The 22,690-nt window shown below is 46.6% G+C and overlaps 1 protein-coding gene and 1 long non-coding RNA gene across 3 annotated transcripts in view; one reads left to right on the forward strand and one right to left on the reverse strand.

Moving 5' to 3' along the window:
* The window catches only part of Alk (ALK receptor tyrosine kinase), a 651,421-nt gene that overhangs the window by 540,228 nt on the left and 88,503 nt on the right, over nt 1-22,690 (forward strand). For both annotated transcript variants that reach the window (XR_013429124.1, XM_040271529.2), the window contains exons 7-9: nt 1,767-1,898; nt 4,169-4,269; nt 19,689-19,858. Coding sequence is in view for 1 of the 2 variants with exons in the window: in XM_040271529.2 (XP_040127463.2) it covers nt 1,767-1,898; nt 4,169-4,269; nt 19,689-19,858 (403 nt within the window). In the remaining variant the exon portion in view is untranslated. The remainder of the gene's footprint in view (nt 1-1,766; nt 1,899-4,168; nt 4,270-19,688; nt 19,859-22,690) is intronic.
* LOC144369412 (uncharacterized) overlaps nt 1-22,690 on the reverse strand; it is a 56,398-nt gene that overhangs the window by 15,615 nt on the left and 18,093 nt on the right. The gene's annotated exons all lie outside the window — the stretch shown is intronic.

Consider the following 22,690-nt stretch of genomic DNA (forward strand, 5'->3'; position numbering starts at 1 on the left):
GATTTTTAATCAGAGGAACATGTGGGATGGGGGGAAATGATTTCTTCAGGGGGGTATAAATGGAAAGAGATGCTCAAAGTCAGTGACGGCCTGTTTTAATTTATAATGCTGCCTCTGTGAAATGCACAGAGAATCGAGGGGAAATGAGAATAACTCACTAAGGTGCTGTCATAGCCAGGAAGCGGTAGGGCCCTCTTTGTCAGCCTGTGGCTGCCAAGAGGCTGAGACAGAGGAAGGACAGAGCAAGCTGTGCGTCTCTGCTAGAGAGCTCCTTCCCTCACGTGGGGAGGTAGCCTGCAGTCATTGGGTGCTGTTGGAACAGCATGGAAGGGCCTGGAATGGCCCAGTAGCTCCTAGCACTGAGTTTCCAGAGCTGTTCTCAGAGGAAGCTGGAGAACGTGGGCTCTCTTTAACCCTCTTCTCCTTTCCTCCTCCTTCCATGGGAGGCTAAGAATCATGGACCAGAAAGCTGACCATGGTCTCTTTAATGGGCCTGAGTTCAGTCTGGTGTAGAGAGGATTGTGGACCCATCCTGCTGAGCCAGCAGATGAGACAGAAGCTGCAGGACTAGGGATTGTGAGGCCAGGTGATGCTGCAATAATGATCCATTACCAAACTGCAATGGCTTACAGTCACATTTCCAGAACCCAACCATTGATGGGTGGGAGGGATCTCCACTCCACAGGATCACTCAGGGACCCAGGCTGATGGAAGCTCTGTTGTCATCCTAGTGGCACTCTCAGAAATAAGGATTCCTCAGCTGCTGAGGCAGGGAAAGAGAGGAACTGAAGGTTTATACACAAGGGCTTTTCACAGCTTCATCCAGAGGAACCACTCTCCCTTCAAGGCCTAGAACTAGTCGTATGGCTTCAATTGACTGCTAGGGAAATAAGGCAAGCAAGTGGAAGGTTTAGAACAATGTGTGTCTCAGCACTCAGAGGTTATTTGAGATTCGAGATACCCAAACCAAGCCCAGCTAGCACTACCGACTACACGCGCTCTTGTCATTGTGTCGGCCATTAGAGATGTATTCTGGCCATGTGCAGTGGCACACTCCTATAAGCCCAGCAGCTGCGGAGGCTGAGGCAGGAGGACTGCAAGTTTAAAGTCAGCCTCAGCAATTTAGCAAGGCCCTAGGCAACTTAGCAAGACCCTATCTCAAAATAAAACTTAAAAAGGGATAGGGATGTGGCTCAGTGGTTAAGCACCCCTGAGTTCAATCCCCAGTATGAAGAAGGAGAAGGAGAAGGGGAAGGGGAAGGGGAGAGGGAAGGGGAAGGAAAGAAGGAAAGAAAGAAAGAAATGTATTCTAGAGATCTGTTCATTGTCTTTTCCTGGGATAACATTCACAGTGGATCCGTATTAAAAGCACAGAATCCAGAAGCTACCAATCTGGATTCTGTGCTCTTCCAATTCCAGCTGTGTTACCTGCTAGCTGCCCAGTCTTGTTCAGGTGTTTTGACGTTTCAGAGCCTCTGCTTTCTTGTATATAAAAACTGGGCTGATGTGACCCATGCTGTGGAATTGTTATCATTACTATTTTATTTTCCGAAAATCAGGAAACTGTGAACCAGCAAATACACAAGCAGGGGCTTGAGCCTTCTCCTCATTACAGTCAGCATCATTAGGCAGTCAGCATTCTGACTGGGGAGCTGTTCTTGATGAAGAGAATTTGGTCATGCCTGGCTAATTTGGCTTGACATTGGCATATTTTGCCTTTGGCAGTCCTGGAAGTGACTGTGTCTCTGTGCTTTCTCTCTCCACAGGTAAACTCCCTGCTGGTTTCTACTGCAACTTTGAGCACGGCTTCTGTGGCTGGACCCAAGGCACACCCTCACCCCATGTGCCCCAGTGGCAGGTCAGGACCCTAAAGGACGCCCGGTCCCAAGACCAGCCAGGTACCCCTCTCTTCCCTCCCTCCTGATGTCTATTCCAATGTCCACTGGACTGATGAGAGACTTAGAGCTCTACCCCACCCTCCAGGGTGCCTGCCCAGAGCTTGCTGAGGATGCTCCCACACAATCCCCTCCTCCTTCCTGCAGAACAATTAAATCTGGCCAAGCTCAATATCACCTTTTGTTACTCAAAATGAGATCTTTTAGTAAAGGATTAAACTGAAAGATAGCAGTAACGATAATAATCCATTTTTTTTTCAAGTAGTTGTTGAGGTCCAACCATGAGTCAGGCATACGAATTTCCTGAGAGGCAGAGAAAGCCATAGCCCCCCCCTCTATGACTGAGAAGATTGAGGCACAGCAGGCCTTGAGTCATTTGCCAGGGTTGTGCCTTGGAAACCGTGCCCCTGCATCTGGTTCATTCCCTGAGGCCCAGCCTCCATAGCCATCCCCTTATCCCCATCCCTGACTTTAACTGGCAAATCCTATGTTACCCTCCTCACACACCTTCTTGACCTCCACACAGCCAAGAGACAGCCACTCACACCTGAGTAGGCTGGCTTCAGATTTAGAGACACAGCCCCAGCAGGGCATGGGATCAGAGAGGGTCTGTGGACAGCATGGCTCTGCACAATCAGTTTGCTAGAAAGGCCAGGCTATCTAGCCATGGCCCAGCCTTGGCCTATAGCTGGTCACTTGGGCAGGCCCTGATGCCCACCTCTGTGCCGCATAGGACTGGCAGGGGAGGGGACTCCCTCCTCCCCTCCCCCACATTTTCCTTCTCTTTTTTAGAACTAGAGACCCTCTTACCAAAACCCTTCTCTTTCCAAGCAAAGATCGTACCTCCTATGGATTATTTTAAGAAATAGTAATAAAAAGTATGTGAGAGGACAATATCCAGATCAACCATGAAGGATCCCAGAGCCCACACAGTTCTGTTTTCCGGCTTCAGAGCTACCTGCATTGGAGTGAGCTGGCTTTGGGCCAGGATGCTGTCACAGTGGTCCCATCAGAAAGAAGGCTGAGTTACTGCAGCCATGGGGGGAGATCTGTAGGGGCCCCTCAACCAGATGTGGAGGCGCAGGAGTTCCTACTTCTCCCAGCCGCCTCACACACAGCACCCTGTCTGTGGAAGGAGCAGAGAAGAGAAAGGGAGCCCCGGATCAGATGGGAGCTTCAGGTCTGCTCCCGGTTTGGCACTTCCCCCTCCAGCACCCACAGTAGATCACCACCTGGCCCTTGTTGGATACCACTGGGGACGAGTCTCCCACAGCCTCCTGGAGCACCCATTCCATTGTTTAACAGCTCTGAATCACAGACCAGGTTTCCCTGGCTCAGGGAAGCTCCACCTCTGAATTCTACTCATGGGAAGTGAATTTCCCTCCGGGAGCCCCACAGAATTAAACTACCCTTATTCCAGATTGGCAGGCCTTCAAATATTCGCAGACAGCAATTGTGACATATCCACCCACGTGACAGCTTTTCTTTCCCCAGTCACATAACCTCAGCTCCTTGAATCTGCCTCATGCTTGCTAAAATCTCTGGCCTGGCCTGGTCACTTCTCTGGGCCCACCTGAATTTGTTATTGGGTAAAATTCAACAATTGACTTTGCGACGAGATGTTGAAAGGTAGGAATGAAGGACCAAAGCCATGCTTGGTGTTCCACGGGCCCCTAAAATGTTGTGAGGTCACTCTGACTCCCATCTCCATGGCACTGATACCTCCAAACTGCCCTTCAGTTCCAGGAGGTTTAGAGACTTTCTTCCTGCCACCATGTGGGGTCAGCAGCTTATGGTCTCCCAGCAGGGCATGGGATCAGAGAGGGTCTGTGGACAGCATGGCTCTACACAGTCAGTGTGCTGAAATAAACACAGGAAATGAGTCTCCCTGGGCAGAACATGGGCCACAGGACATGGGCCACAGGATGACTTGGGTTCCAGAGCAAGGAGAAGAGAGTGAAGGTCATAAAGAAAAATGGAAGTCTGGCCAGTCAAGGGGAGTGTCGGGCTGCTCCTGGGCTAAGTCCTGAGGACTGGGAGTGTAGTAACCAGGTATATGGTGCTGTGTCCTCATAGACAATTGGGAATGAAAGTTTTTGCATGAGCTAGGGCCGTTGACAGTAACAAGTGAGCTTCCTGAAGTAAGAAACCAAAGTCCTCAAAGACATTCCTAAGCTAGTTTAAAAAGAAATGAATAGTCTGTTAATTTTGCACTTCCTGGGCCCCTTGATTCAAGAAAATGGTGTTTGAGATTCTTTGCCTCTCTCCCCCAGGCCACGCCCTGTCGCTCAGCACGACTGATGTCTCCACTTCTGAGAGTGCCACCGTGACCAGTGCTACCTTTCCTGCGCCAATTAAGAACTCTCCGTGTGAGGCAAGTCTCGGTATTCCTCTAGTTCTCTCTTCCAGGTGAACCCACACAATTAAGAAAGGAGCCTGCACGGCTAGGCTGGTTGATTTCCTGGCAGGACAAGAAAGCCATTTTGCTGTGTTTTAGGCCTGTGGCATCCAACAACATGCTAAACCCCATCTGCAGGGAATCTTACCTTCAATGCCCAGACTCAGCTGCACTGAACTATTCACAGTAGGACCTTAATTTAAGCAAACCCAGAAAAAATTTCCCAAGGCATAACAGGGAAGGGTAACAATGATTTACAGAAGACTTCTACTGAACCTTTTTTAGAAATATCAAGCTCTTATAATTATGAAGCATCAAAGTTTGATTTACATAAATTTCTCTAAGATGTCAGGGGCATTCTGTTGAGGATCGGAGGCCTGGAGTCATGTTCCTTCACATACAAAGGTCATATTCTCAAGAGGCCGAGAAAGGCACTTAAGACCCCAACGTGGCACAGTGATGAAGCTCACAGACTCCAGAATCAGTGACCTGAGTATGAGACAGGTTCCATCCTGATTGGCTGTACACTTCAGTTGAGCAGTTCATTGACTTCCCTCAGTTTCCTCACCTACAAACACTTGATAGTGCTTGCCCCCAAGAGGTAAGAATTAAATGGGTTAATATATGTTAAAGGCTGAGATGAGTATCTGACACAAAATTGAGTGTTCCAATAGTTTAGCCAACAGTGCCTTGGAACCCTGTCTACACACTCAGAAAGAGAATGGAGAAAGAAGAGGGCATCAGCCAAAAATCAGACTTCAAGCTCTCAGAGGGCAGGCCTGGGGCTTCTTTGTGCTGCCCCAAGGCACCTGCATCTCACATATCATAGAAATCCAATATGTAGCTCAGACTCGGCCAATTGCCCTCTTTTGGGAGATACCTAGGAAAAAAATCCCTATCTGACTTGGTTTGCAAAATAGCTCCACCCCCTCTGACCAATTTTTTCCATTCAAGTTGTGGACATTATGGAAGTTGGTAGCTTCACTTCCCCTCCTTTGGCTGGTAGAAATCTCAGAGATGAGAGAGAGGCTCTGGCCAGCAGAGGCACAGACAACAGGACTTCCCCTTCTCTGAGATGAAATTCAAGCTCTCCAGTTTGCTTGGAAATGAAGACTCACAGGCAGAAAACAAATAAGAATGAAAAAGATGTATAAATGAATTTTTCAATTAGAGGAATGGTCAAATTAAAGTTGAGGCTCCCCCTTAGTAAGTAAAATAGGACTTTATGAAATGTAGTTTGTCGCTGCCCCACTCCTGATGATTTTACAACTCAACATTTGCCCCATCTTCCTCACCATTTTCTAGTTTGTGTTATCTTACTACATTTTATGGGTCTCTGAGTCACCTTAAATCCTTTTTTGGAAGAAGTCTGGGCAGAAATAAAGGGAATCATTAAATCAAATTGTATTTGAGAAACCATGCTATCTGATGCAGATGGTAGAATTCGAGTCATTGTTGGTATTTCTCAGATGCTTCAGAGCAGGTGCCTAGAAAGGAGGGCTTCTTAAGGGAAAATCTGAACAGGGACAGATGGTTGGCCCACCTGAGAGGACAGGAGAAGCCTTAAAAGCATTTGGTCTTAAAATTTATTCTTTACTGGATTTAATATAAGCCTAATTTCAGAAAAAGAAATGTCAAGGCAAAAGTGATATTTTTCTGATACTCCATCACTTCTGTAATAACCTTTGCATTGATCAATAGCTGAAGCAGGTATGTTCTCTTACTGGTCTGCTTGATGTTTCTTGTGGTCAAATTTGCTCTAGGCTATTTCTACTGTTTCCTGCCCTTTTCCAGAATTTGGCTCAGCAGGTAAAATGAAGGGAAGGGAGTGAGTCCATCCCACATTCACATTATTCATATTTATATATATATATATTTACCTTCACATTATTTCACATTCAAGTTTTCAGGCCATTTGTCTGATGTTGATGGGCCTTTGAATTCCCAATGTTGGGAGAAATGTTTTTAGAAAAAAAATGAATAAATAACCAAAGTAGAAATATATATTTTCAGGTTTATAAGCCCCACCATTTATTTGATTCAAAGCAAGAAGTTGATTTTCTTCTCTCAATTGGCCAAACTCCAGTGGTAGGGAAATGGATGTGGCATTACTATCGGAGACTGGGAGGGGTTATCTCAGACCCCTTCTCAGCCCTCCAAGGGGTCTTCATTGGCTGTGTGGCTTGAGTGCAGAAAAGTGAATGCCAAATAGGGCCAAGGATAGAGGTTCCTAATGAGGGTCTGAGCAGGGACTGGCAGCTGGTCTACCTGAGCGCTAGGGTGGATGCCCACCATGGAGTATCTTCTCTAAAACAGATGAGCCCTGATCTCCAGGAAATGAATGTGTGGCAGAATATCTCAAAATGTTCCTCCATGAAACCCCACAATCATTGGTGAGCTCTCATAGAAGAACTGGTGTCGTCATCAATGAATTTCCAGGAACAAGCTCACTATTAAGCATGTTTCTCCACCTGCCATCACCTGAAAAGTGTGATAAATGAGGATTCTCAAGCCCCACCCTGGACCTCCTGAGTGGCACCACTAAATGCAGCTGGGACTCTGCATTTTCCATCCTAACCCTTGGTAACTTGGTTGTGATTTTTGAGATTTTTCTGGCCCATAGGTGTGCTTGCCAAATATGGCTGAAATTCATTCTGGGGTCCATCAGAGAGTTTGCCTTCACTACATGTGACCCCAAATAGTGTGACATAACTCGACTTTCAGAAAGATGAACCTGAAAACAGGCTAGAAATGATAGATCAGAGACGGAAGAGATGAGAAGCTGGAAGAGCAGACACAGCCGGGGTGCACCTTGGGTCCACCCCAGCTTCTGAAGCTTTCCAGATGCAGGCCAGCTCCCACCTCCTCCCTCCAGCTGCCTGCAGCCACTGCTGCCACCTCTGCCCGGCCAGCCGGCTGCAGCAGACACTGCCTCCTTCCTTTCTCTGCACAATTGCACATGGGGCATGAATATTTAAAGACCTCTTGCCTCACCCAGCCACAAACAGAGAGAGCATTGTGAGGTCTCTTTTTCTTTTTTTATTCCCCCTCCCCACACGCTATTCTCTGCAGGAAACTGAGGAGCCCCTGACAATGTATTCTGATTTTGTTTTATTTTTATTTCACCGAGCTCCAGTTCAAATAATTAAAGTTGCCACCGGGGAGGGGAACCTTGCCGTGGCTTTCATATGCTTGCGCGTTGTCAGACCTGCTCAGTCCTCCTTGGCTTTGAGACACCCTGGATGTGTCTAGCATTGCAGCTGCTGGTAATAAAGAGGATGCAGGCGAGGAGCAGGGGCCGTCTGCGCCCCTCCCCCTGCCTTTCACACACCCTGGAAGCTTGACTGTCTCAACAAGCCCCGTGTGGTTTGTAATTCTGTTTTATTTGAATAGCCTGCCTGTGACTAGAATAATTTAAACCATGTTCTCAGGCCAGAACAAGGCCTGGGGGGAGGGGGAGGGGGAGGGGAGGGGGAGGGGAGGGGGAGGGGGAGGGGAGTGGAAAAGTAGCCTTCCCTCATTTTCTTTCCTCTCAAAAACCTGGAAGCGGTGTTTCTCCCTGTGAGCTGCAGGAATACTAGGGATCCAGGAAGTGGGTTGTCACCCACCGTTTTAATGGGGGTCAGTTCCCAACTGCTGGTTTTCATACCTAGCCAGAGCTAGGGCCACCTATTCCCTCCCTGCACATACACTGGCAATCCTGGAGCACAGCCGGGACCTTCTGCCCTGATGTGAGAGAGGCTGTCATTAGCTGCAGTAGGCTGCTTCATACCTGGCCGTGAGGTTCCTCCAGGTTCCTGCTGGCCTGGAGGGAAAGGAGACCCACACTCCGTGTCATTAAAACTAGTAAATGGGGCCCAGAGAGGTGCAGGGGAAGAGATGACATCTGGAATTGCCCTCTGCCATCCATTAAGCCCTGCTCAAAGCCCCACTGAGAAGTCCCCTACGGTGGCAGCCCTGAAGGCTGGCGGCCAGGGAGATTTTTAGTAAATTGCTCGCTGGCTGATTTTGTAAGACTTTTCAGGGTGTGGTGATCATTCCCGGAAAAATGCCTTGTCTCCCTCCAGCCTCTCAGTGTGACTCGGTGGCAGACTAGGGTGAGAGGCACTCCCGGCTGCTGATTGGGCTTATTCAAGCTTGCCCCTGCTTCCTCCCCACCAGCAGAGGAAGAAGAGAGAGGGACTTTTCTAACTGCTGTGTTTTTAAAGTTTATTAAACTCAATGGCAAAGTCTCCTGTGGAAAGGCAAGAAAAGGGAGATATGAGTAATAATAATTAAAAGATGGCTTGAGATGGAGGAGGAAACAAAGGCAGACTGCTCTGGCTTTAGCAGCCCCCCAACAAAGCCCCGACAAGGTAGGCCCAGGGGGGTGAGCAGGAATATTTGATTCTCTCACTTTACAGAGCAGATCTACATATCTGCTATGAGTCGGGGTGTGTGCTGGGCTGCCCAGACAACGGGAGCCGCCCATGTCAACAGGACAGAAAAGAAATGTACCCAAAGATCCAAACCAGCAAATACAAGGCAAGACCAAACCAAGATCGCATGGCTCTGTCACACTGCTCTGCCAGGACAGATCATTCCTTCTCAGATTAGGGGCAGTAGATGTGACACTCCACAGCATCCAGCCTCATGCTCACCCAGTTTAAAGCCCCCAACACCCCAGCATGGATTCCTCACCTCTAAAGGCAGAAAAAGAACACCACCCCATGATGTCAAGGTTCACTGCTGCTCACACGTGGGACTCAAATGTTAGTTGTTCATTGTATGCAGCCCGGCGTGGTCCAACTAATGTTAGCTAATTAGGAAGGAGAAGCTATCCCAGGGCTTCACGGGATTGGTCCTGAATAAGGTTGTCATTTCCTGGACCCAGTCTACCTTTTGCATGAAACAAGCGTCTACCCAGTGAAAAGGAAGCTGCCCTTCACCTTTCTCTACTCTCCCATTCTTCCCGTGCCATGGCTGACTACACACCCGCAGAACAAGCCAGTCCCTATCAGAGTCAACCTGAAACCAGCCTCTGTCCTTATATTGTCAAACAGCGCTACACCAACACTTTGTGGTAGTTGTAGAAACCCTCGTCATGAATAGTCAGCGACCAGTGCCAAGCTAGAGGGGATTCCAGGGTAGCTTCATACTCATCTCCCCTCCCACCAAGCCCAAGTCCTTTATGTCAGGTAGACAAAGACGAAGCTACCCATCAGGCAGAGTTCCCATGGACAGCAGCCTCCCTCTCCTCTGATGCTCAGACACCTTTGCAGCAACTCGTCTCAGAAATAAGACCAGCAGCAGGCCTCAGTGCTTGCCTAAATTAAGGGCAAATCCAGCTGGTTTTGCTAGGGATTTTTTATACTCACTGCTCTCTGCACATGCAGCACGTCTTCAGGAAAAGCCATTTGGAAATGCCTCCTCCTACACGGGGACCAGGGTCAGGACCTCCTGCTGCCTGCATGACATCTCTCTGGATGATCCACTCTCCACCCAGGAGGATGTCATTGGGGCCCAGTAGGAAGCACAGGGCCCTTCTGCTCCTGCAGGGTGATGCTGACATCTGGAGAAAGTCATAGCCAAGGTCCTCCTGGGCCTTCAGATGCACTGTCAGTTTCAGAGTGACTCACAGGGGGGGTAACAGTGCCATCTCTCCTCAAGGGGCTGGGAAGGCTCAAGTAGCTGCCTTCTTTCTGCCCCTTGGCCCAAGAGCCATGACATCTTCTCATCCAGAGGGATCCAGATGGCCAGGTGGGACCAGGGCAAAGGAGCCTCATCAAGACAGTCAGGTCTCGTGGGAAGAGCAGTGGCTTGGGGTCACAGAGACCTTGGAGGAATCCACCACTTTCTAGATGGAAGACCTTGAGAAATTTGCCTCTCTCATCTCAGCTTCCATGTCCTCTGCAGAACATGCAGGAGAAACAAGTGAAACAGGAAGTAAAAAACACCTACCTGGATCTAGACATAGGTACTTAATAAATAGCACATACGGTTCCTGCTACCCTGTGTCTGCTAGTACCATTATTGGATTTTTGTGGCAATTCCAAGACCAACTCCACAGCCTACTCTATGCAACAAGCCTGAACCTGGAGAACTTGGCCTTTGTTCTGCCCTTGGTAGGACTGGGGTGAGGGTGGTCTGGTTCAACAACTGGGGTCCAAGGAAACAGCAGATGGGCCCCTGTCCCCACTCTCCACCATCCCCAAAAGCTCCTTCCCCACCCTGCATGGACCTGGGGAGCACTCTCTTTCAGTCCAGCAAAAGTCCCTTTTTTCCTGCTGCCCTCCCTTTCCATATGGTTCTCTAAAGATAACAACAACCATTTACCCTTAAGTAGCCCCAATATGTTGACAGAGGGGGCCTTCCTTCCCAGTCCCTTTGAGGGGAGATGACACTGTCATCCTGTGAGTCACCTTGAAGCTGACAACACACCTGAAACACTGGGTGGACCTCAGCTCTGGCACCTGCCAACACCATCAGCCATGGACACGATACTCTCAGGAAGCCTGTACCTGGGGCCTAAGCATGTGCCACTTTGCTTTGGAGGGAAAGGGAGAGGCTCAAGTGGTTCTTGAGACATTTTCCAAGTGGCTTTTCCTGAAGACCCACTGAATGAGGCCCACTTTAGGTCTCCAATGGCAGCCATCCCACATACCCGTAATAATATCACCGTAGTAAGAGTTTCCTTAATGTCAAGGATCACAGAGCCTCTCCACCTCCCATGGTTTCCCCGTGATGAGTGAAACCTTCCCTGCTCTACAGATGACGAACCTGATCAGAGTACAACCGACTGGCTTGCGTGAGCTCACAGACACCTAGAGGGAGGGTGACCGAGAGGGGACGCAGAAGGGCAGTGAAACAACAAGCACTGATTTCAGACCTACGGGGTGACCAGCCAAGCTAAGAGACAGACCACAGGAATCCAGAATAACTGTCAGGTGTTTATTCAACAGGAATGTTAAGAAAGTGTTTCTGGTATGAAAGGTTCTGGTCTTCAGGTTACTTATGGAGAATTCAGCTGCATTACACTAAAAATCAAACCAAAAAGTCTTCCTTAGAGCCTTTGCAACATGGGAGAAAGAAATCTTCCCTTAGTCTGTGGCTGAGGAAAGATACTCTTACTATCTGTGGAGCCAACTAAGAGTTTTGTTTGTTGGTTGGTTGGTGCTGGGGATCAAACCCAGGGCCTCCTTGCATGCTAGGAAAGCATCTACCACTCAGCTACACACCCCCACTAAGGATATATTTGCAAAATATTGATGCCCTAGTATAAGGCTGGCACTGTGCTGAACATTTCACCTTCATCTTCACATTATCAAACAGACTTGTAAGAAATTGTGAACCCCCTTTACTGATGTAGACACGGAGGCTAAGAGCTTTATGTTCAGCCCAATGTTAACCTGATAGTAAGTGATACAGCCACAACCTTAACCAGGTCAGTCCAACTCCAAAGCCAAATCACTGGACTTGTCTTAGGTCACAGGAGCTTCAATTCCAAGCTCTAGCCCATTCATCTGACTGAGATCCCTAACTGGAGACAAAAATACCTGTTTTACTTGCTGCCTGAGGTTGTTGCCAGCATCAGATAAAAATGTGCAAACTCTTTGGAATCGTCACAATACTTTGCCAATGGCAGCAATTGTTATGATTGTCCCTCTTCTTGGCTGCTAACAGGCATTGTGTGTCCTTATGTCTCTTCTCAGTCAATTAGCAATGTAGGGGCAGGTTAGGAGCATTATTTACTAGCAGCAACACCAGGAAACCATGCCCAATAAACCCACTTAATCAATAATTAATTAATTAATTAGTTGTGCAGCCCCTTAAGGAGAGGGGCTAGCAAGAAGACTCCTCATTGACCCTCAAGGATCCGACAAATGAGGCCCTACTGAGATTTCCAAGCCAAAATAATTCTTACCTCAGCATCTAGAGCTAGCAGGGCACTGGGGAGCCTAGCATTCTGTCACTACTTACTGTGGCGTGGTTGACTCTGCCAGAATACATGCTAATGGGCTCGAGTAATCAACAGCAATTGTAATTGCAGTTGGACATAATTAATTTAATACCTCTGAGCTATTCAAAATTAATACCTCTCCCATTACACAATGAAACTGAGGCATATGAAGAATTATTGTCAAGGCTCAGGGAGTGAATAAAATCTTTCTCAGCCCTTGGCACAGACTTGGGTCCCATTCAAGCGATATGGTAATCACAGAGCCTTGTGACTCCCACTGGTGATCATTATAACACATTCACGGGTCCCAGATTCAGAGTACTCTGGTAAGAGCACAGACTCCCCAGCTGCCAGGGAATCAACATTTCGGTGGGGGGCTCTAGGCCCCTGAAGACACTCACATGCCTCCAGTAGCTGTCCATGAAGGCATTTGGAGTTTCATTGCATAGAATGGATCTGCTCCCAGCATCATCTCCAATGCACACAGAGAAACTGAGGCACAGAGGAGACTTTTGCATCCTTTATGCTATCCTATTCTGTCTTTCTGTGAGCTGTTTATTTCTAACATGGTGCTCCATACCAGCCCTTTCCAGTAGAGAACAGAACTGACATTTGTGAAATGTCTTTGCCCATGTGGGCACTGCGGTGGCTCTCTAGAGAAAGCACATTGGCCCCAGTTTATAGAAGAACATACTGAGATCTGAAATATTCTGGAATAAATGAAAACCAGCCTGCTCTATTCCCAAAGCCCATGCTCTGTCCACAGTGCTGTCCTACTTGGTCCTTCAGGAGCTCCCCCCCACTCTAGGTCCCTCACTAAGCCCACAACTCAGGCCAGAGAACTCAATCCACTCCAAGGTGGGTGAAAAGATGGTTTTCTCTTTTCCTACTTTCCAACAACACCCGAGTCCTCCATTGCTGCCTTTTCTAATGTAGCACTCTTTTGTTTTTCTCTGATAATAAAAGTACTCTGCAGTACATTGTAGAACATTAGGAAAACACAGTGAAGTATAAATGAAAAAAGCAAAATTGCCCATAATCCTACCCCCACAAAAGACAACCCTTCCAGAGAAAGGGAGAGAGGGAGAGAGAACCAAGCATGGCTGTAGTTAAAGGGTTTACATACATTTGGTATCATATCATCTAAGTATTTCGTATCTCCTTAGTTCATTTTACATTTTTCTATTTCAATGTTATTCCTCATAAACATGCTTTTAATCTCTATTCTAAGTTTATTCTATAGTTCTGTTCTAGTTTTCAAAAGTTATAGACTAAAAATCTGGAAAAGACCCCAGAAGAAAAAATAAATATCTATCACTCTATAACCTCACCACCCAGGGATTCCAATGTTGTTGTTTTTATATACATAACCTTCATGTTTTCCCTCCATGTTTTTACAAAGGGGTCAGATGGATGTCCCCAGCTGGGTATCCTTTGGCTTCAATGTGATGTCTCAGAAAGAAAGATATGAGGTGGTGCCTTCAGAAAGGATTCTGGTCTTTTAAGTCTCCAGCATGACCAGGAATCCAGCATTCCTTAAGCTTCTCTAATTGCTAGTACTTGCCAGCATCACATTTTATTTGCTTGTTATCAAAAAAATCTGCATCTGGGCAGCTTCTTGCTGTGTTGGTTTGATTTTTCATTAGGCTATTTATAGCTAGAGAGCTGGTGTTTATTCTTTCCAGGTGAATTAGAAGATGGTGAACAAAAACATTGGATTTTTCAGGGAGTCAATATTCTTAATAATCTACCATGCTGAAACCAGGGAATCTTAAAAATTACAAGCTCCTACCCTGAATCAAAACTCTGTGGCATCTTAGGTTGGAGGGAAATCTCGACCCCCCCATCTTGGCCCCCGATAACAATTTCAATCCTGACCATGAAGTCTTTTTGTCTTCCAGATGACTCCCAGGGTGGGGAGTACCCAGGCTACCTGTCACCTGCCAAGCAAGCTCATCTTGGCACATGTCTGGCTGCTAAGACACGCTTCATTCTGTTGGGGTGAAATGCACACTGGGTGCATCCATCCTTGGGGTTTTGCCTCTACTCTTGGAACTCTTGCAGCCCTTCATAAATTTTGAAAGATAGCAAACCTCACCACCACCTCCACCTGTAGTGTCCCCTACCCCTGCGAGTATGACGTGCAGTACGGACATTATTGGATACCACTGAGTCCCTTTCCACAGGCTAAATTGCATTATGATATTTTCTTATGAGTTCAAGAGATTATTCTGAAGCTGCCACGAGGAGTGCATAACAAACACGGGCCACATCCTAGACATAAAATTGCAGTCATTACCTCCAGAGGAGGAAAGGGCCATGAGAGAAATAATAGCATGAGGCCTAGCCACAATGAGGCTCCTGCTTTACATACAGGACTTTAATTAATAAAACGACAAACACTGGTCCCACATAATTGGAAAGTCTATCAGGCCCCACAGAGAGACAGGGAAAAAAGGCCCTTGTAAAAGGGCCAGCTGGAGCCAGGAGATATAATTGCGGGTGGCGTGCTCTTGGTGCTGTTTCTTTTCACTTGTCTCACTTGCTGTCTGCATATAAAAGAGTCTATTATTCAAAAGCTGCCATTTAGAACCTATATCTATTAGGATGTGTCCAGGAGAATCAAAAATGATATTGTCACAGGCTCCAACAAGTGTTATTTCCCATGAATATAATAGATATGTACATGAACACACATGTGCACACGCGCACGCGTGCACACACACACTCACATTCACACACACACACTGGGACTAGAGTTATAAATGGCTGAAAATCCACTATCCCCCTAATCCCTCCAATATGAAAGTGTTTCTCAGATCAGACCTTGTAAAAATATAAATTCTGATTCAATAGAGCTGGACCAGGACCTAAGGTCCTGCATTTCTAACAAGCTCTCAGGTGATACCATTGCTGCTGCTCCACAGACCACACTGTGAGCAAAAAGAATCAAGAAAATCTTCTCAATAGACCCCGGATACATTAAAGATTATCATAACATGCTCAGTGTGCATAGCTCTGAAAGTGTGGTAGGAACAGTGTAGAACAGAGAGTAGAGCCCAGGTCCACAGCATATGTGCCCACATGGGACTGGCTTTGCCCCTGCAAGCCTCAGATTCTTCTTCTGAAAAATGAGAGTAACAATAGCTACATGAAGGGGTGCTGTGAGTGTACAATGATAAGCATTTGTGTAAGTGCCTGGTGCAGCTTTGTGGCATTCAATAAATAAGTGGTTTTGTATCCTACAAGACACAAGATAGAAATGGGTGTGAAGATCAACTTTCAAGAGCGTGTTGGGCCTAGTTGGGCACTGGAATCTTACTGTTAAGATCTAGTTGTGTGTCCTTGGCATGGATAATTAGGATGACATCAGAGGAGCTCTGTCACCTAGGACCAGATAGGAGAAATGTCAGCCTTTGAGACGGACTCAGATCTGCAGTTTGCCTTAGGAACCAGAGCGCTCTACACCCTTAGACACCGGTGGTTAATAAGGAATTCTCACTGAGACCTGACATCAGTCCTTCTGTCCTAGTAATTAAGAAATTGGTGAGAGCCTTGCCCTGCAGGAGCAAGAGGCAAGGTCTGGCTCAGGTCAGTTCTGCTCACCCTCAGCCCAGGGGTGCCTCACTTCCTGGGTTGTTCTCAGTCTTTGCCTGGAGCTGATGTGGTAACCTCATGAAAACTCTCTGTGGAGGGCTGTGTCCTCCTCTCTATAGAAGAATCATCCCCTCTACACTTTGGTGAGGGTGGGCACACTTTAAGCCATTTTTTTAGTCATTAAGAAGAGCTTCAAACTCAAAGTCTAGGATGAAAATGGACCCCTCAGTGAGAGGGCCAGGCTACTTTCTGCACTAAGTAGCCCCATCTCCCCAGTAGTCTCATCCCAGGATGCACTTTAGAATCACCTGTCCAGAACCTAACCAAGACTACTTAATCAGAATCTCTCAGGTGAAGCCCACACATTGGCAATTTGGAGAGCACCCCAGGTGACTCTAATTTGCAGCCCAGATGGGAAACCACTGGTTTCCCCATGCCACACACAGTCTCACTTGGGCTCTTACACATTCTTTAACTCACCCAGTATTTATAACCACCTTTTAAGGTGAGCAGGGAAAGTATGAGTATGATCATAAGTTTATCTGTAACAAAATAGAGGCTCAGAGGAGACTAAGCCATAGCCTTAAGGTCACACAGTTAATGCACTCGAACCATGGAGCACAAACTCCCAGTTCTGACAGAGTGAACAAGCCAGGAAATGAGATGATCAAATGAGCCCCTGAAGAGTCAGTGTTGATGCAAAGGGCCATTGTTTCCAGTGCATTCTGGAAAGGTGGTGAATGAGTCAGAGGAGCACTAGGGTAGCGTTCCAGAGGCTGCTCTCTAACTCAGTGCTTCTCTCCAGATTCTAATTCAGTAGGTGTGGGGCCCAGCCAGAGCTTCTTCATTTCTAACAAGCTCCCAGGTAATATTGAAGACATGGGTCCAAGGACCACAATCTGATCAACAAGTCACTCACTGGCTCTTAGAGGCAGAACTTGGAAGGGTGTCCAAGGCAAAAACAGTGGGTTGTGGGATGCTTGTCTTAAGGAAGAGCATCTGCCTGGGTATATCCTTACTGAGCACTCGGCAGATTAAAAAAAAAAATGATCCTAAATGTACTTTACTAGCCACTTATTGACTGCCAATCTTATTCCAAGACTTTTGTATCTATTTCTAGAATTCAACATTGTTGAAGCTCAGACAGTGCATGCCTTGGCTTGAGTTTTGGCCCTAGATATGTGTTTTCTGCTATAAACCATAAGTGGTATTATTATAAGATGAAAGGAGGGGTTGGGGAGATATCTCAGTGGTAGAGCACATGCCTAGTATATGTGAGACCCTGGGTTCAATCCCCAGCATCACAAAAAAAAAGATGAAAGGAAAATTAATTTTAAAAAGTTCTTATCTATTCATTGCTCTGAACAGTTGGGCCCAGCATCTGTCTTACCCTAGGCCTTGATGATATCAATGCTTTGATTGTCTTATGTCTTTTGCATTGGCTATCAAGTGGCTCCAATTACTTCATCTTTGGTTACACTCAGACACTTGAAACTATTAGTTTAAATTCTAACTTCCTGGTTGGATGATAAGGTCCGTGAGCACAGGGAAGATATGCACAGTATGCAGCACAGAGTAGGTCTGCAGTAAATATTTGTGAATCAATAGCTGATCATCTCCCTCAATGGCTGATACCAACCAAGAAGGCTCCTGGCAGACCTCTTCAGGATAAAGGATGCCGGAGCCTTAGCACCATCATGTGGGTTCTCTCTCCACCACTCTCTCACAACCTAATTTGCCTAAAATGTAGTGTGGGAAGATGAGAAAGTTCAGCAGTCAGCTGCCCCCCCCCCATAGACATGACAGGGCTGTTTTTCATGGACATGCTCATGTCACTAGCAGACTCTGCTTCTTACTGAATATTTCCTAAGAGCAATGAGAACTGGGCAATTTAGAATATCGTCAGGTGGCTGAGAAATAGGGGATTCTCTCCCCTTCCCTGGAACCTGATCTCCAGAATGCATGAAAGTACAAATAAGCTTCAGAGGATGAAAAGTTGGTTCACCAGAGCTGGGAACCTGGTAAAGACAGGAGTGGCTGCCTATGTTTGTATACCTTTTTATTCATTCTGACATGGACTGGCTCCAACCATGTGCCCAAGCTTGACAGTCACTGAGTACAAGATAAATAAGACAGTTCCTGCCTTGCCGTAAGGAAAAACAAGGCATGTCCCATGAGGATCCCAGTCACCTCAGTTATAGGACTTCAGAGAAAGAGGAAGTCGTTTCTGAGTGAAATGGTAAGAAAAAGCTTCCTGAAAAGGAAATCGATGTCCTTTTTTTTTTTTTTTTAACATGGAGAGAAGAAAAGTGGAGGTAGAAGAAATGGAAGGATCAAAAGTGCAGGAGCAGAAACACGTAAGGCAGGTGTAAATCTTGCAGATAAACTGGTGTGGGGGAGTCTCAGAGCCTTCACTGAGCTTCTGTGTATGGGGTCCTGGGTGAAAACTCAGTCAGACCCCCCTACTTGTCTGGTCACTCCAAGGTAACACAGACTGTTCTCCAGTTTCTTCACATCACAAAACACTGGCTTATTTTATAATCAAAATGCGGTGCCAGTCAGAACTTCAACCTTGATCTAAAATTAGGGCTTCTTTCCCTCCCCTGCTCTGACCGTAATTGGTCCTGCTGCAGAGGGACAGCCTGAAATCAGGGAAGGGTGTGATCAGTGACATTTCCAGTTCCCCATCCAGCTTCTCCTCCTCTTCTGTCATCTTGCTGACCTCTGACCCTTCAGGGTTGTAAGCATAAGAAAAGAAACATAAAGGGACCAAGAAAACTCTTAGTTGGCTGGGACTTTTTTGGGATCTGGTATTGGTGTTCCCTGAACATGCCAAGTGTTCGAGGCTGTTTCTCACAGGGACACTTCCGTAATTCCTTCAGAGAACTACCTTTCTCCCACCACCTCCACTGTGACTTAGGGTCTTTCATCTTGACTAGAGCATATTTGTCTCAGTTACTTCTTTCTCCCTCTGTCCTTGGGCATCTCAATGTACCATCAGCTCCTCTGCTATGGTCTGTGTAGCCCTCTTGGACAAGATCTAAAATGACCCACAGGGCCCACTTGTACTTGGCTCCCCTCTAGACTGTGAAACATTCATGAATTTCTTTGCCTAAGGAAACTCTGGGGATTTATGTTTTCCAGATAGAAAAACTTTGAGTTTTCCAGATAGACACTAACCCACTCTGCACCCCAAACTGCAAGCAAAAAGTATCAAATGTTTCCTGAGGTGTCATGAAACCACTCTCTCTTCATTTGGAATGAAGTTCCCTACTTCCTTTGGAAAAACAGGCACCCTCATTCTGGAAGACACTGTATTAAAACATCTTGATATAAAGGGTTTTGTCTGACCTTACCTACCAAGTCGTAGGATCTCCAGTTAACTAATACACAATGTGTTCCTGCTGTTCAAATAAGAGCATTGGAATCTTTGGGGAAGGAATAAAAATCTATTTTACCTAAATCAGTCAAAGAAATTGAGTCAAAAAAATCATTTGCCTAAGATTGCAAAGTGGATTGGGGCCATGGACAAAAATTTTTAGCTACTCTTTAGGAAATTCACTGAACACTCCACTGATCTACCTCCAAGAAAGAATCTTGTAAAATCTAGACAGTCGATCTGAACAAAGCTCTAGTACTGCCCACAGCTCGTCCCTGCACAGCTCTTTGAACTTAATGAAAGCCACGTTGGGAGACAATGAGCAAGATCAGGCAGTGGGTGCCCTGCTCTCCTCACTGGGCCAACCTCAGCTGAGTCTCCAGAAAAATCCTTTGGACTTCCACTGCTAACCCAACAAGGGGACCTAAGGTTTCCTTTCCATGCTAACACCTCATCTTTTGGCTCTTCTCTCCCTCGCAGCTCCGAATGTCCTGGCTCATCCGTGGAGTCCTGAGGGGAAATGTGTCCTTGATGCTAGTAGAGAACAAAACTGGGAAGGAGCAAAGCAGGATGATCTGGCACGTTGCCACCAATGAAGGCTGGAGCCTGTGGCGGTGGACGGTGCTACCTCTCCTCGACGTGTCCGACAGGTGGGCCTCTCCCCGTCCCCTCTAACAGGCCCAGTGCTGAAGGGCACCATGTCTTCCCTCCCTGGCCCCATGCCTTTCACCCAGGACAATCATGCACACACATGTAGATGTGCACACTTTCTGCAGGTTTTACCAGGAGCACAGGATTCTCCAAGGGATTTGGGTGCTAATGGCATTCGTCTCCTACATCTCTAATCTGGTCTGATCTGCTGCCTCCAGTATCTATCTGTAGGAAAACATTAAATTGAGCAATTCACATTACTCCCAAATAAGATCCAGACATTCTATGTATTTAGCATTTTCTCTTACTTGGTGCATTTTATTTTACTTTCCCATTTGGTATTTTCTTTTCTCCTTATTAACAATAAAACCTTCAAGGAAGTAGGACAAGCCTCATCATCTATCCCCACTGCTTTCCTTTTGCAAGGGGATAAGACAAGAAGCAGGGATGTGAAGTGCCAGCCACCAGGCATCAGAGTCAGGACTGGAACCCAGACCTGACCGAGCCCACTCTCTGTGGAGTCAGGTCCTGAGGCAGGTCGATGAAGGCAGATGACAAATTCATCAGTAAACAGGAGACTTTCCACCAGAGGTCCTGGTTTCTGTTTGGATTCTATCCCTAATGGTCTCTGTGACCTTCACTATTTTGAACCTCAGTTTCCTCGCCTTTAAATGGAGAAGGTTGGGCTAGGAGGTTGTTAACTCTGCGTGGCACTGAAATGGAGCAGTAACCCACAGAGTTCAGCTGCCACTTGTCTCCCCAGGATGGCACTGCTCTGCCACCTGCAGTCAGCGTGGAGCAAGCAGCACTTGTGTAGACAGCCTGGCACAGTAGCACTCATGTGACACTCTGCTGTGTCATCCTGAACACTTGGTGGATGGTGCTGACCCCTTCTTGACCAAAGAGCAGGGGAGGGTCATTTCTAAAAAGGGAACAGACAAATAGACTGGAAAAAGAAAAAAAATATCTTTCATAAGCCAAACATCGAACCTTACACTTCAGAGCAACCTCCACACTAGTTCCTAAAACATGATCAAATTATCATCTGATGGATTCACCTTTGATATAGGAAGGTCAAGGGCTCAAGGCAAAGTGGAGGCTGAAGCCAGTTGGCATGCAGCTTTGTAAGGATGAAGCTAGGTTTCAAACTCTCCCCCCAACCTCGGAGTTTGCTAATCCAAGGGCTCATTGCTGGAGCTCTGCTGGCACAGGAAGAAGCACCTTCCTTACTCTGAGCACAAGTTACCCACTCCTTCAGTGTGTGGGTTAAAGATCAAAGCCCATGGACATACCAAGGCAGTGACCCCAGGAAAAATGGATTTAATTAAAGTGCAATTAAAAAAACCATTTGGGCACTACTCACCACAGACTCCTCTTTAGTTCTTTGGGATTGTGAGATTGGGCACCAGGGATGGAGAATAAGAGAGTGATGCAGAGTCCTCCCTCCTGGGAGATGCAGAATTAATTCAGATGATTCAAAGGGTTTGTTTCTCCTTGATCGAGCAAGACCTCTCTCTTTCATAGCCACTCCAGGGAATTTAAAGCAAGTAAGATGTTGACTGGGTTCACTCCCATCCACCAGAGTTGCATGTGAAAGAGACTTTGTTCTCAGCCTTCCTCCTTCTTGTAAAGGCTGTGTACCAGATTGACATCTTCAATATTGAGACGGAGACCAAACTGTCCAGAGGGAATTCAGACAAAGGCTAGCTTGATTTGAGGATGCCTTGTGACCCAAAAAGTGTGCAATTGCAGAAAACAAGAGAGCCTCCATTGGTGGTGAGCCTGCATGCTACAACATGTGTTAGAAGCAGGCTTCTCAGAGCTAGAGTTGATATGGGAGGCATTGAGACCCAAAGAAAACGGAACTGCAGGAGAATGAGGCAAGCTGAAAGCACACTAGATTGCACTTGTGACTGGCCCATAAAACTACAGAAACTCTGGATAACAGAGTCTAGGCTTTAGAATCAGAGAGTCCCAACTTTTAAAACTGACTCAGCCAGTATGTGTTGTGTGACATCATCCCCTTAACTTAACCTCTCTGAACCTTAGCCTCCTCACAGGATTTCTATGAGACCAAATGAATGATTTTCCAAAGAACTCATGCATAGTAGGTATCAATGAATTTTGTTTTCTGCATCTTTCATCCTTGTCCCTTGGGTTTGTGGCCTTCGTAATAATGTATTGAACCCATAGCGCAAATCACAACCACTGAACTTCTGATTCAAGTCATGTTCTATAAAACAGAGATAATAAGTCTCCTCTTAAGTTTGGAAAAGTAAAGTACTTGGTGAAGAGCCTGGCCTGCATTAAATGCCTAATCAGCAATAACTGATAATAACAACTATAATACAATAAAGACAGTACTCCCCCTCACCCACACACACAATGCCGCAGTCTGCGATGGCCAATTTGACAATAATGGCCAGTCATGCAAACCTAAGATAACAGTAGGGTTTTTATTAGTTAACTGTCATCAGTGTTCTGCTGATTCCTCATAAGGAGAAGTCTCTGATGAGCAGCAGCCACCCACTCTTCCCGCTTCCTTTCAGGAGAGTGGGCTATGCTACCTGCATTGCCACAAAATGAAAATGGGAAAAGGAAGAGAATGGAGAAATAAAAGAAATAAAGAGGAAAATGAAATGGACAAAGGCAAATAAAAGCCAAGCCCCTCCCTCCACTCCCGAGGGGGGCACGAACCCCAACCTCCACTTGCATTCACCCAGGAAGCTCACTCGGCAGCTCCTAGCTTCCGACATTCAGCACCGGCCTGTGGACAGCTCCCCGGCACCTGCCCTTAAAGGTGTCAGGAGCTTTATTCCCTAAGCTATCCC

This window comes from Ictidomys tridecemlineatus, chromosome 12 (assembly GCF_052094955.1).
Source record: "Ictidomys tridecemlineatus isolate mIctTri1 chromosome 12, mIctTri1.hap1, whole genome shotgun sequence".
Lineage (NCBI taxonomy): Eukaryota > Metazoa > Chordata > Mammalia > Rodentia > Sciuridae > Ictidomys > Ictidomys tridecemlineatus.